The sequence below is a fragment of the Somniosus microcephalus genome, chromosome 7, assembly GCF_052327205.1.
Source record: "Somniosus microcephalus isolate GS21.2 chromosome 7, FLI_Smic_1.0, whole genome shotgun sequence".
Lineage (NCBI taxonomy): Eukaryota > Metazoa > Chordata > Chondrichthyes > Squaliformes > Somniosidae > Somniosus > Somniosus microcephalus.
This window is the reverse complement of record NC_140993.1, coordinates 43,124,182-43,137,288: the sequence shown is the minus strand read 5'-3', so window position 1 is coordinate 43,137,288 and position 13,107 is coordinate 43,124,182. Positions and strand designations below refer to the sequence as shown.

The following is a 13,107-nucleotide window of genomic DNA, read 5'->3' as shown; positions in this document are numbered from 1 at the left end:
AAAAATGAAATTTAATTTAATTTAAAAAAAATTATATCTAAACTATTATTATCAAATACAAAGAATCATGAGTTTTCTTTTCTTATTCGCGATATCGCTCAGGTGGTTGGATATTGTCCCTCCATCTTGTGGATTTGGTGGTGACCACTCCTCTCTGCAGTGTTTTGGTGTGTTCTGCTCTTGTTGTTGTTGTTGCTGTCGCACTTGGAGTTGGAGTGTGCATGCTCGCGGTTGTTTGATTTGTGGCGCTTGTTTCTGGCATTGTATTGCTTGTGGTAGCTGGTGTTGTCAATGTTGCTGATGTTCAGGTGAAGATCTGATGTGGAGTCTGTTCCATCTGTATTGGTTACCAGGTTCGGTCTCTACGAAGTAGGATCTTGGAGTATTAGCTTTTCCAATGACCTTGGCTGGATTCCAGGTTTTCAACACCGGGTCTTGCACATGCACTGATTGCCCATTCAGCAATTCTGGTAGCACCTTTGCATGGTTGTCGTAATGTTTGCTCCCTACGACTTGTGCTTCTGCCAGCTTCTGTCTGAAGTCCTCCTGGTCCTGGGGTGGATGTATTTTTGCTGGTAGGGTAGTCTTAAACTTCCTCCCATTCAGTAATTCCGCAGGTGATTTCATGTCTGCTTTCAGTGGTATTGATCTGAGTGATAGGAGGGCAAGGTCTTGGTCTTCCCCCATCTCACTGCTTTTGATGAGAGTTCTCTTGACAGTCTGGATCTGTCTTTCGATGAACCCGTGTCCCCTTGGGAAATGTGGGGATGAGGTTACTATTTTGAACCCATACTTTTCTGCCAGAGCTCTGAATTCACTCGATGTGAACTGGGTTCCATTGTCACAGATTACCTTTTCCGGGATTCCTTGTTCAGCAAACAAGCTCTTTGCAATTCTGGTGGTAGTTGTGGCTCTCAGATCTTTCATCCTTCTCACAAAAGGAAACTTGGAATAGTAGTCTGTCACTATGAGATACCATTCTTGATTGCACATGAAGAGATCTGCCCCAACAGTGTGCCATGGTCTTGACGGTATTTCACTAGGTATCATCTCCTTTTTCTGTTGTGCATTTCTGTATTTCTGGCATATACCACATGCAGAAACCATCTGTTCAATATTTTTGTACATGCCTATCCAGTATACAGCTGACCTGGCTCTCAGCTTGTATTTCTCCATTCCCATGTGGCCTTCGTGAATTAGATGGAGAAGTTCTGTCTGCATCGTCTTTGGCACGATGATCCTCGATCCAGCAAGGAGAATACCGTCTTCTATTGCGATGTCGTCTCTAATCGTCCAGTATTGACGAATTGTCGCCTGTACCTGCTGGATTCTCTCCGGCCACCCCTGTATCACTTGTTGTGTGAGTAGTTGCAATTCCTCATCTTTGCTAGTCTCATCTCTGATTTGACTAAGCTTTGTAGGGGTAACACTCACTAGGTGGTGGATTTTTACTGTTAGACCCTCCACCTCGTGTTTCTCATATGGTGACAATCAAGACAATGCATTTGCTAGCACCATTTCCTTTCCTGGCTTATATTTAAGTGTGAAGTCGTAGCTTTGGAACCTTAGAAGTAGTCTTTGCAGTCTTGTAGGTGCTTTGCACAGATTCTTCTTGTAGATCTGTTCTAGTGGACGATGGTCACTCTCTATTGTAAACTGCCTTCCATACAGGTATGTATGGAATTTCTCGCATCCATACACTACTGCTAATAGTTCTCTTTCTATGTTGGCGTACCTCGTCTCAGTTGGCGTCAAGGCCTTTGATGTGAAAACTATTGGCTTTTCTTCCTGCACAAGAGCTGCCCCTAGTCCTCTGGTAGAAGCATCTACTTGTAGAGTGACTGGTTTTCGTCTGTCATAATATGACAGACTTGTTTCTTTGCACAACAGTTCTTTAAGTTGTTTGAAATTCCTTTCATGTGATTCAGACCACTGGTATTTGGAGTCTTCTTTCATTAGCTCTCTGAAATTTGTTGTATGTTCCGACATGTTTGGGATGAAAGAACTCATGTATTGGACCAAGCCGAGGTAACTCCTCAGCTCTTTCTTATCTTTGGGTGGTTTCATTTCAGCAATCGCCGCAATCTTCTCAGGACTTGGCTTGACTCCCTCTGGTGTGTAAATCATACCGAAGAATTGGCATTCCTTGACTTTAACTATGCACTTATCGGCATTTAACTTGATGCCAGCCTTCCTGGTACGCTCCATGGCCTCATGTAGGTGCATATCATGGTCTCTTTCATCTGCTCCATAGATCTGAATATCATCAGCTATTCCTATAGCTCCTCCACAGCCTCTGTATGTCTCGTCTACTTTCTGTTGAAAGATATCTTGACTGACCTTTAACCCGAATGGTAGCTGCAGGAATTTGTAACGCCCAAATGGTGTGTTGAATGTTGTCAGTGTTGTTGATTCCTCATCCAACTTCACGTTCCAATATCCATTTCTGGCATCTAGTTTTGAGAAAACCTTGGCTCCTGCCAGTGATGGCGTAATCTCCTCTAGCATTGAGGTGGGATAGTGGTCCCTCTTTATCACCTGGTTTAGATCTTTGGGGTCCAAACATATTCTGAGACGCCCGTTTAGCTTTTCTCATACCACAATTGAGTTTACCCAGTCTGTGGGTTCAGTGACCTTTACGATCACTCCCTTTTCTTCCGTCTCCTTTAGCTCTTTTTCAAGCTTTGTCTTGAGCTTGATGGGTACTTTTTGTGGAGCATGGATAATGGGCTTTACCTTTGGATCGATGGTGATGTGGTATTGGAAATCTCCGAAACATCCCACTGTATCATCGAAACATTCCGGATACATGTCTATCAAGTCTTTTTTACTCTTGATTTGTGGGCGATTCTCCAGCGGGGTGTTGCTGTCTATCCTCAGTGATGTTTCTGTCAGCTCGTGATTCACTGAGATCAATCTCAACTTCTCGCAGCTGTTTAATCCCAGGATCGCTGGCCTCTCAGTGTCGGTGACATAGAACATGCAGTTGATGTTCTTTCTTTTATGTGTCCCTTTGACAAAGGTTATTCCGAGTTGTCTAATCTCACTCCCCCCGTATGCTGTCAGCGTGACATTACTTGCCTTTAAACAACCCTTTTTCGGGTAGCCATCTTCTCTCAAGTTTTCGGGAAAGATCTGCTGGTACAGTCTCAATGGGAGAATGTTGCTCTGCGCCCCTGTGTCCAGCTTCAACTTTAAGTTGATGGTTGTGGGCTGACCTTTGACCCTCTTTTCGATTTGGATGATGGTGTGCAATTCTCTCTTCGGAGTATTTTCCGCTCTGGACATCTCGTGAAGCTGTGTCTTTATGGTTTCGATGTTTAGTGTATTGTCATGACCATAATCATCATCATCCTGTTCATCCATGGCATGGATATTGTGTTTCTTTCTCTGGTTCTGCTGTCCGCCTTTGTTTTTGATGTATGTTCCTTCTTTCTTCGTTCTACACCTCTTTTCCCAGTGGTTTAGTTTGCCACATGCGTTGCAGCTTGTTCTATATGCTGGACATTTCCTCCTGTCTGTATAATCATGCGGTCTTCCACAGTTTCTGCACATGTTTCTCCCGTTGTCATGTGCATGTCTTTGTGTGTTGTACTTTTCTCTCACTGTATCCACTCTGTTGTCCGTCTCAGAAGCCGTCCGCATGTCAGCCGTTTGAGAAATCAACGTTCTCATTTGCTGCTTCATGGCTTCATGAGCTCTCGCAGTATCTATAGCCTCTGTTATTTCGAGCTTTTCTTTCCCTATCAGGGCTTTTTGTACCTCTGCATGTGCTGACCCCCATACCAGCTGGTCCACAAGCCTTTCCTCCATTTCCTTAAGTGCACACTTGCTGGCTTCATTTCTCAGCCTTGTCAGGAAATTGTCAGCTGTTTCACCGGATTCCTGTCTTAGACTCTGAAATTTGTATCTGTGTATACGGTGATTGGATTTATCACAGAATCACAGAATCCTCACAGTGCAGATAGAGGCCATTTCGGCCCATCAAGCCTGTACCGACACATATCCCACCCTATCCCCGTAACCCCACGTATTTAATCCCCTAACACTAAGGGTCAATTTATCATAGCCAAATCAACCCAAATCAACCTAACCTGCACATCTTTGGACTGTGGGAGGAAACCGGAGCACCCGGAGGAAACCCACGCAGACACAGGGAGAATGTGCAAACTCCACACAGACAGTCGCCCGAGGCTCTAGATGGTTGCTGAATTTCTTAAAGATTGTCGCAGGGTTTTCCTTTTCCTCTTCAGTCAAACTCCAGCTATTATACAAATCTAGACCTTTTTCTCCTGTCCACAACAGAATGTAACTAACCTTTTCTTCGTTGGCAGTACCCTTCAGGAAACTTTTGAATGTAAGGTCACATTTCTGTTTGAACTTGCGGAATGCCTCTACTATATCGTCGGCTTCCCAGTTCATGAGGGGTTGCATTTGCGCAGTCAGTGCAGTGGCAGCCGCCATCTTAGTTGCCCGTACGATTCACGTTCAATCACCACAGACACCGGCACTCACGATCAGCTCATATATTCACTTTTTGTCTTATTCGTAGTTCGTATGGCACAAGTTGTACTCACTTATACCGCTGCCACCATATTGTGTCTTCTTATGTTCTTATTACTATGTAATACAGACACTTTTAACTCATTTAGTTTACGACTTTCACTCAGTTGTATTCTTGCTTTTATGATGTCGCTGCCGCATGGTACGGAGTGATACAAGATGTCCGACCTTGCATTGCGCACTGCCTTTCACAATGTACCACATAGCAATATAAATACACTAACCAAAGTAGTTCCATATAACGATGTAACAAGTAGTTCCATTTAACGATGTAATAATATAACAATGTAACAGCAGGTACAGGGAGTTGAAGTAAAGATCGGCAATGACCGAATTGAAAGGTGGAACAGGCTCAAGGAGCTGAATGGCCTACTCCTGTTCCTATGTTCCCAAGACCACTGTACTGAGGTACAAGAGGGCTTCCAGCAATTATTGAACTATGTCCCAGCATCTTCAGGAAAGGAGAGAACAAGATTTCTGAAAAAGCATGTACGTAAACACTGATACTGGCTGCTGGATTAAGGTGAGCAGGTAAAGCATTTTACCTTATGTTTGCTGCACACATTAAATAATTTGCGGTCGAAGGCCTCCGACCTGTAAAAAATCTACGAATTTACCTGGTGGCCTAGGAGGTATGGAGACTCGCGCTCCTGGGCCTCTCCGGGTACCCATGGCAGAGGCCCACGTATCCCAGGGGCACAGGCGGTTGGCAAGCGCCCCTGGGATCACGTGGGCCGGCCCAACCAATAAAAGAAGGGGAATCCCCATTCATACTTATGGGAGGTCCATATGTATGGAATCTCCATACGTATGAATGGGTATCACTTAAAAAATACACAAACACATGAAATAAATTACATATTTAAAATGAATTAAAATGCCATTTAATTAAATATTTTTTTAAAATATATATTTTGAAAAAATAATATGGGGGAAAAATTGAGTCGGCCCCCTTTGGAGCGCTAATTTGCTTTAGCGCCCCGAAACTATTAGTGCCCCCATGGCCGAAACTGAATGGTAGCGCCCCAAGAGGGAAGCAGGGCGCTACTGGAAGCTCTCCGCCTCCCTCTTGGGGCGCTGCGAGGGAATATCGCGGCGCTATGTGCCATGGTACTGCAGGACTCCCTCCTCTTCTTAAAGGGGAGGGGCCTGGCGCAGTGCGTCCCGGCGCCCAGCTGGGCCACCAGGGATCGGAGTGCTGGCAAAAGAGCCCAGCACTGAAGAAAAGTGCCGGGCTCATGGAGCACAACCGGCACTCCGCGGGGTACTTCTCAGAAGGCCAGGGACGGCAACGGGGGCAGGTGCTGGCAGGCGGCCAGCAACAAAAATGGCTGCCCGGCACATCACCTTTAATTAGTGCCGCCCTGGCTGCAGGTAGGCCCCCCTGACCCCGTTGGACATAGCCTCCGGCGGTAAGTCAGGGGGCGCTACCGAAGATCACGGCTGGGGTGCGAGCAGGATGCTACGCACGCCGACGACCTAATCGCCGGCGACGCAGCGCCCGTGGGGCACTAATGGTTACCGTCGTCGCTAACCTCCCGCTGAATTTTGCGGTAGGCGTTGGCGGTGCCGCGCCCGGGCGGTAGTTGCCTTGCGCCCCGTTAGGGGGCGCTAATGAGGTGCAAAGCAACTAAATTTCTCCCCCTATATGTTTAACGGGGTGAAAATAAACTTACCTTATTGGACAGGTTTTTTAATGTATAAATGAGTGATAACATTTTATTTTTCTATTTTTTGAAACTCTTATGCTGGTAAAAGCAAGCCTTACACCTGCTTTTACCAGGTGTAAGAATTTCACGGGCATTCAGCGGGCGGAAGTTGGGCAAATAGCGCATCTCTCTACCCGCAGAGGCCCATTTCCCGGGGATGCAGATGATCTAAGAGGGAAATTCTTGACAGATCGCAAGTTCCAGGTTTTAGCGCATGCGCTTCGCATGCCTAAACCCGGAACTTGCGCAACCCCTACGGGCGCGTACACACTTTGTACGTACCAGTAGTGGTCGCAAAATACGGCCCAATATTTGTGCCATGTGACACTCCATACAGGATCAGGGAGATTTGTGAAAGAGACATCTCACGTGTGTCAGGAAACCAACCAAGACAGTAACCAATAACTTATTCCACTTCTAACAAAAAAAAATTGAAGTTCTTTTGTGGCCTTGCAGCTCTGAATTTGCAATTAATTCAAAGAGGCAAAGTGAAGGTATATTAGGGCGAGAACTTTCCTATTCTTGAAAATTGTTATGTTTGACATTCACAAAGAGTGAGAGAAATCAATAAATATAATCCCCTCAAGCAAAAATCCTTTGCAGAACTCAATTATAGAACATGTACATTTTGCACACGTTCTTACAGAAGCATTGCTAGAAAATGTGGCCTTTTCTTTGTCTGGATTGTATTCCCTAGACATCCTCAATTTATTGTGGTGAACACTTTAAAATTACAGTACTTCGGAACACTTCATCTTTGTAACTAAAACCAGCTGATACAAACACGTTGAATTATTCAGCACAATCCATTTACAGGTAATGAGCACGGCATTATTGAATAAGAGGAATCATAGAAAAAAGCAGCAATCTGCATAAACAATTATACAATTATAAAGCAGCTAAAGTGTATAGAAATGATTTAACTGCAGTGCAGTGATATTTCCCATTAAGGTTCATCTGACCCGATGTACCCTATGTAATGTACCCTATTATATTTCTCAATTCAATCATTTGAATGAATCTCATTTGAATCATAGCTTCAGAATGTTATGTAATAGATGAGCAGATTCACCTCCTGCACAAACATCTACTACCTACGATGTGAAGAACAGGGAAGTTGAGTTCATGTTCATAGAATCCAGAGCATTCTACATAAATTCAGTGAGTATTGACATTATTGGCTCTTCAGTTCTTGGGGGTTTCATTTGCTCTGGTAGCACATGCCTTATCTGTTTGCCTAAAATTCATTTCTGGACCACTTAAATGCGTTAACGACTATATTAAAACAGTTGTACAACCGCATTCAACAAGACAGCAGAGCATCATTTGAGTCGAGAGATTAAATTATAGTTGCATTATTCATGTAACTTTTTCGAAACTGCACTGACTAAAGAGCCGGCATGGACTTGATGGGCCGAATGGCCTCCTGCTGTGCCGTTATGACTCTATGGGGGAAAGATTCGGTTGCTTTGCGCCTCCCGTTAGCAAGGGCGCTAACAGGGCACAAAGCAACTAGCGCCTGGGCGCAGCGCCACCAACACCTCCCATGGAATTCAGCGGGAGGTTAGCAGCGGCGGTAAATGTTAGCACCCTGCAGCACTGCGCCGCCGGTGATGACATCATCGCTGTGCGCAGCGCCCCGCTCATGCCTTGGCTGTGGACTTCAGTAGCGCCCCCTGACTTACCGCCGGACGCTATGTCCGACGAAGTCAGGGGGGGGCCTACCTGCGGCCGGGGCGGCGCTAATTAAAGGTGAGGTGCCGGGCGGTGATTTTTGTTGCTGGCTGCATGCCAGCACCTGTCCCTACTGCCATCCCCGGCCTCCTGAGTAGCACCGCCCCCCCCGCCCCACGGGGTTCTTTTGCTGGCACTCCGATCCCTGGTGGCCCAGCTGGGCCCCGGGTCATGCTGCGCAAGGGGACTTTAAGAAGGGAAGGAAGGCCTGCAGTACCGCGGCATGTAGCACCGCGATATTCTCTCGCAGCATCCCAAGAGGAAGGGGGGCACTTCCAGTAGTGCCCCGCTTCCCTCTTGGGGCGCTACTGATGAATTTCGGCCGCAAAGCTAGCGCCCCAAAGGGGCCCACTCAATTTTTCCCCCTTGTCATTCATGTGGAAGTGTTTCTTCTGTGGAAATGACTTATGAAATAATACTGGGCGGCCTGCTGGTGGTGCTGCCCAGGGAGAATATAAATACTCGGGCATGGGCCCAGCTTGCTCAGGACATTCTTTAACAGGAACTAGTGAAGGACACAACTAGATCTCCATGTTGAAAAACAGTTGCTTAAAGCCTTGTTTAATACTCAGACCAAGTGCCCAGTAGTTTTCTTACGTCAGACCCTATAAGAGAGCAAGAGGCAATTGTGATACGATCGTTACAGAACAGTGACACTTACAAGACCAGAGGATATTTTGGCCTCTTCCCTGCTCCTCCACCTGCTTCATTTGTCTTACATTTGCGCCTCTCCTGACTGGGAATGCCCAACTTGGTGGGGGTTGAGTGGGGGGGGGGGGTGCTGTGAGGGGGGTGAGGAGGTTTACTGCCTGATTGTTTCTAGCGATAAAACCATGAGTTTCAGTTAGTTTCGCATCCGTCCGCGGCAATATTAGGATTTTAACCAGAGGCATACAATTCCTGTTGTATTCTTCCCTACTTATCCTTAATAAACTGAACTCATTCATTGCAATTATGTTTAATCTGTCACACAGTCTCCTTAGGAGTATAAAGTTTCAGATTTAGTTTAACTTCTTAACCTGGCAGTCTATAACAAATCCCAACAGTTAGTTCTTTTTCCCTTTAATATTGCAAATCTATAAATACATACAGTGCATCTACAGTGTTTCCACTTTATCTACACCCAATTTTCTCTGAATTATCATCACGTCCTCCTTCACAAGAATAGCCAGGCCTCTTCCCAGTTACTCTTTTCTATCTCAACAGAGCACGCACATACAATTTTCGCTGAAGTTAAGCATGCAGGTGCAGCAGGCGGTTAAGAAGGCAAATGGTATGTTGGCCTTCGTAGCGAGAGGATTCGAGCACAGGAGCAAGGATGTCTTGCTGCAGTTGTACAGGGCCTTGGTGAGACCACATCTTGAGTATTGTGTGCAGTTTTGGTCGCCTTTTCTGAGGAAGGATGTTCTTGCCATGGAGGGAGTGCAGTGCAGCGAAGATTCACCAGACTGATACCTAGGATGGCAGGAATGACGTATGAGGAGAGATTGGGTCGATTGGGCTTGTACTCGCTGGAGTTTAGAAGAATGAGCGGGGATCTCATTGAAACTTATAAAATTCTAACAGGCTAGACAGACTAGATACAGGAAGGATGTTCCTGATGGTGGGGGAGTCCAGAACCAGGCGTCAGTCTAAAGATAAGGGGTAAGCCATTTAGGACAGAGATGAGGAGGAATTTCTTCACCCAGAGAGTGATGAACCTGTGGAATTCTCTACCACAGAAGGCAGTTGAGGCCAATTCGTTAAATATATTCAAGAAGGAGTTAGATATATTTCTTAAGGCTAAAGGGATCAAGGGATATGGGGAGAAAGCAGGGACAGGGTACTGAGTTTGGATGATCAGCCATGATCTCACTGAATGGCGGAGCAGGCTCGAGGGCCCGAATGGCCTACTCCTGCTCCTATCTGCTATGTTTATTTGTTTCTATGTTTCAGCAGAGGCCCTGGATATCTTTTCAGCAATGGCTGATTTTTTTTTCTCCCATACTAACCTAGGGGAGTGGAGGTCAACTGCAGTACCCCTGCCGCTGTCCTATGTAGGAGTAGTTAACAGCGCAGAACATGAATAGACTCTGGGACTTTGTTGGTCTGTATGGCTTAGTACCACATGAAACAGTGCATTTACCAACTGTACCAGAGGGCCTTTCATCTTATGTGGGTATCAGCTTTGGCTCAGTGGTAGCACTCTCACTCCTGAGTTAGAAGATCATGGGTTCAAGCCCCACTCGGAGGCTTCAGCACATAACCTAGGCTGGTACTTCAGTGCAGTACTGAGGGAGTCCTGCAATGTTTGTGGTGCCGTTTTTCAGATGTGTAACTGTCTGATCTCTCGGGTGGACTTAAAAATCCCATGGCACTATTCAAAGAAGACCGGGGAATGGAGTTCTCCCAATGGCCTGGCGAACATTTATTCCTCAACCAACACAAAAAGCAGACGATCTAGTCATTCATTTCATTGTGGGACCTGCTTGCGGAACCTTCCTGTGCGCAAATTGGCTGCTGAGTTTCTCTACAGTATTACAGTGACTACACTACAAAAATAAGTCATTGGCTATAACGGCTTTCGGGCATCCTGAGGTCATGAAAGGTGCTATATAAATGCAAATTCTCTCTTTTTTTAAAACAACATGTTTAAAATAGAAAAGCTGAAATCTCCAAGAAGAGCAGAGTTCTGAGGCCTTTTCTAGATTTCACTGGTGAGTTTTCATGCAGGACTGATGAATACTAGGCTTCAATCAAAGAGCACAGAACATGAACTATAGTATAAAGATGAATAGAAAGCAATATGGTGCACGGAAACTCTGCACCAGGACTAGATGCTCTGGTGAGGCCTATCTGGAATTGCCTTTATTGGCTGGTATCCCCAACATGGTAAGAGACAAAAGTGCTGGGGAGCAGAGGCATGAAGTGGAAAGCTGAAATCAATTTGAAGTAATATATCTCGAGGACTTTTTAGAAATAAAATGAATAAATCTCGGCACACCTAGATTTTCTGTAACGAGGTAGGAATCCCTGAAGTCGCTCATTCGAAAGCCAATGACATCAATAAAATTCTCAACAGTTTGCATCACTTCCTTTGTGTTTGGCCCAGTCTGTAAGATAAAATGAAACATTATATGAATGAGAGCAGTCACATACTCAAAATGTAATATTTCAAGAGACAACACTCTTTAAAAACAGTTCAATTAATTGACAACCAGCGTCCATTTTGGAAGTACAGAATGGAAGCTCTCACCAACAGCTGCCTTATCTGTGGCAATGATTAGTCAAGCAGTGCCATGTGCCTTCTCCCCTCCCCTACTATTTTCATTCCTTCCCTCCCGCTAAGGTGTGGTTCCAACATATTACCAGTAGCTCTCCCGTAGCTCACTCAAGTCATCATTCTTCTGAGTATCTACAGGCTATTTATTGTGGAAGGTGCCATATCCAAACTAATTCTGTTCTTACAAGAGATCCACATGTATACACTTTACAAAAGCAGGAACGCTGTCTGATTTTTCTTATTCTGAGGCACTCCTACTACTGCCCTGGCCAAGATGAACTAACTCAGTAGAAGCAAACATAGGACCGTCCTGGTCTATATGGGGTACTACTCCAAGTAGTGCATAATATTGGAATGAGTAGCAGAGGTGGGCATTCTGTAATATATTTGAATTCTCACTTTTCCCTCCCTTCACGCCATCATTAGCGACCGTGCCTTCAACCACCTAAGCCCCAGGCGCTGGATCTTCCTGCCCGAACCCTTCCACCTTTCTTCCTTAAAACCCACCTCTATGACCACATTTTTGGTCCCCCTCTCTTAATATCTTCTCCCTTGGCTTGAACCCAGAACCTTCTGACTCGCAGGCGAGAGTGCTACCAACTGAGCCACAGCAGAGAGAGAGGAAAAGAAAAAGAACTGACACAGAAAAGTGGGATAGGAACTCACAAAGGCAAAAGGCAAACCATTTTTGTCAGGCTTACTGGTATCCGTGTCCTTACAGGGTGAGAGTGTTTTTTTTTGCGGGAGTTGATTTAAGAAGCATTGAATTAGATTGTTTTAGGTTTTGCAGGTAGCCATGTGCCTGTGCTCTCCTACAGAAAGTCAGATTTAAAGCTTCAGCCGTTATCTATATAAATCGATGGAATAAAAGAATTACGTTTTCCTCACCTCATGCACTTCCTTCTGTCCCTCTCCTGCCCAGCTTTCCCCAATTTTCTTCCCATATTCCCCACCCCCCACTTGAAAATGCTGACTCATGCTGGGGTATGGTGCCTTGGGTATCAGTTTTTCAGTATCTTACCCAAATAGTCATTCTTCATGAGTGAGCCTAGACAATGAATTTTGACAGACTATTCAACTTCAGGGGCATCACAGCCGAGTTTCAACCATTATCACACACACACACACACACTTTCTAGAAGGGATAGTAATCAAGCAAGAACCATGGCCAATATTTCCCTACCTTGCCCAAGGATACTGAGGCCAATGATTTTTTGTATGCACATTGAAGTCCGATAAAATAGGACTGGGCTTGTCTACAATGCCCCCCAGAGTTGAGTAGCTTACTGACATTGTCTAGGCTCAAAAGTGAAGGATGGTCACTTGCGGGAGTTACTGAAGGGTTACCCTTGGAGGCATACCGCTGCAAGACATACATCCCCAAGAAACAACGGGAAAAAACTAGAAGAAAAAAAGACTGAAATCAGTGATAAGAAAACACACGTAAATAGTTTGAATGAATTTAGAAATAAAATTATACAGTAAATGTCACCCACATCTTGTGAACAAATAAAATAACACAGCGTCAATATGAAACATTCTGCGTCATTCTACGTTCATGTAAAAATGGCCTTTGTGGCTCTCAGTTTTTTGTTCTCCTCTAACCCAATCACTTTTGTTAGTGGTTCCTTTCGATGAAGCTGTCTTGGTTAGTCTCTGCTCTTTCTTGATTCGTTACCAAGCAACACACACTTAACAGTGATTACAGAGCATATACAGTAGAAAATATCATTACCAACCATTCTCACTTTGAGTTACCTCATCCATGATAGTAACCATAGCAGCTGAACACTTGGCTGGATAGATCAGAACTGTTAACAATTTTCTTCCTTTGGCACT

The 13,107-nt window shown here is 45.0% G+C and overlaps 1 protein-coding gene across 7 annotated transcripts in view; it reads right to left on the bottom strand.

Annotated features, from left to right (window-relative positions):
- The window catches only part of adgrb1a (adhesion G protein-coupled receptor B1a), a 658,584-nt gene that overhangs the window by 333,811 nt on the left and 311,666 nt on the right, over positions 1-13,107 (bottom strand). For all 7 annotated transcript variants that reach the window (XM_085992449.1, XM_085992450.1, XM_085992451.1 and 4 more), the window contains exon 12: positions 10,990-11,098. In XM_085992449.1, the coding sequence (XP_085848575.1) occupies positions 10,990-11,098 (109 nt within the window). The remainder of the gene's footprint in view (positions 1-10,989; positions 11,099-13,107) is intronic.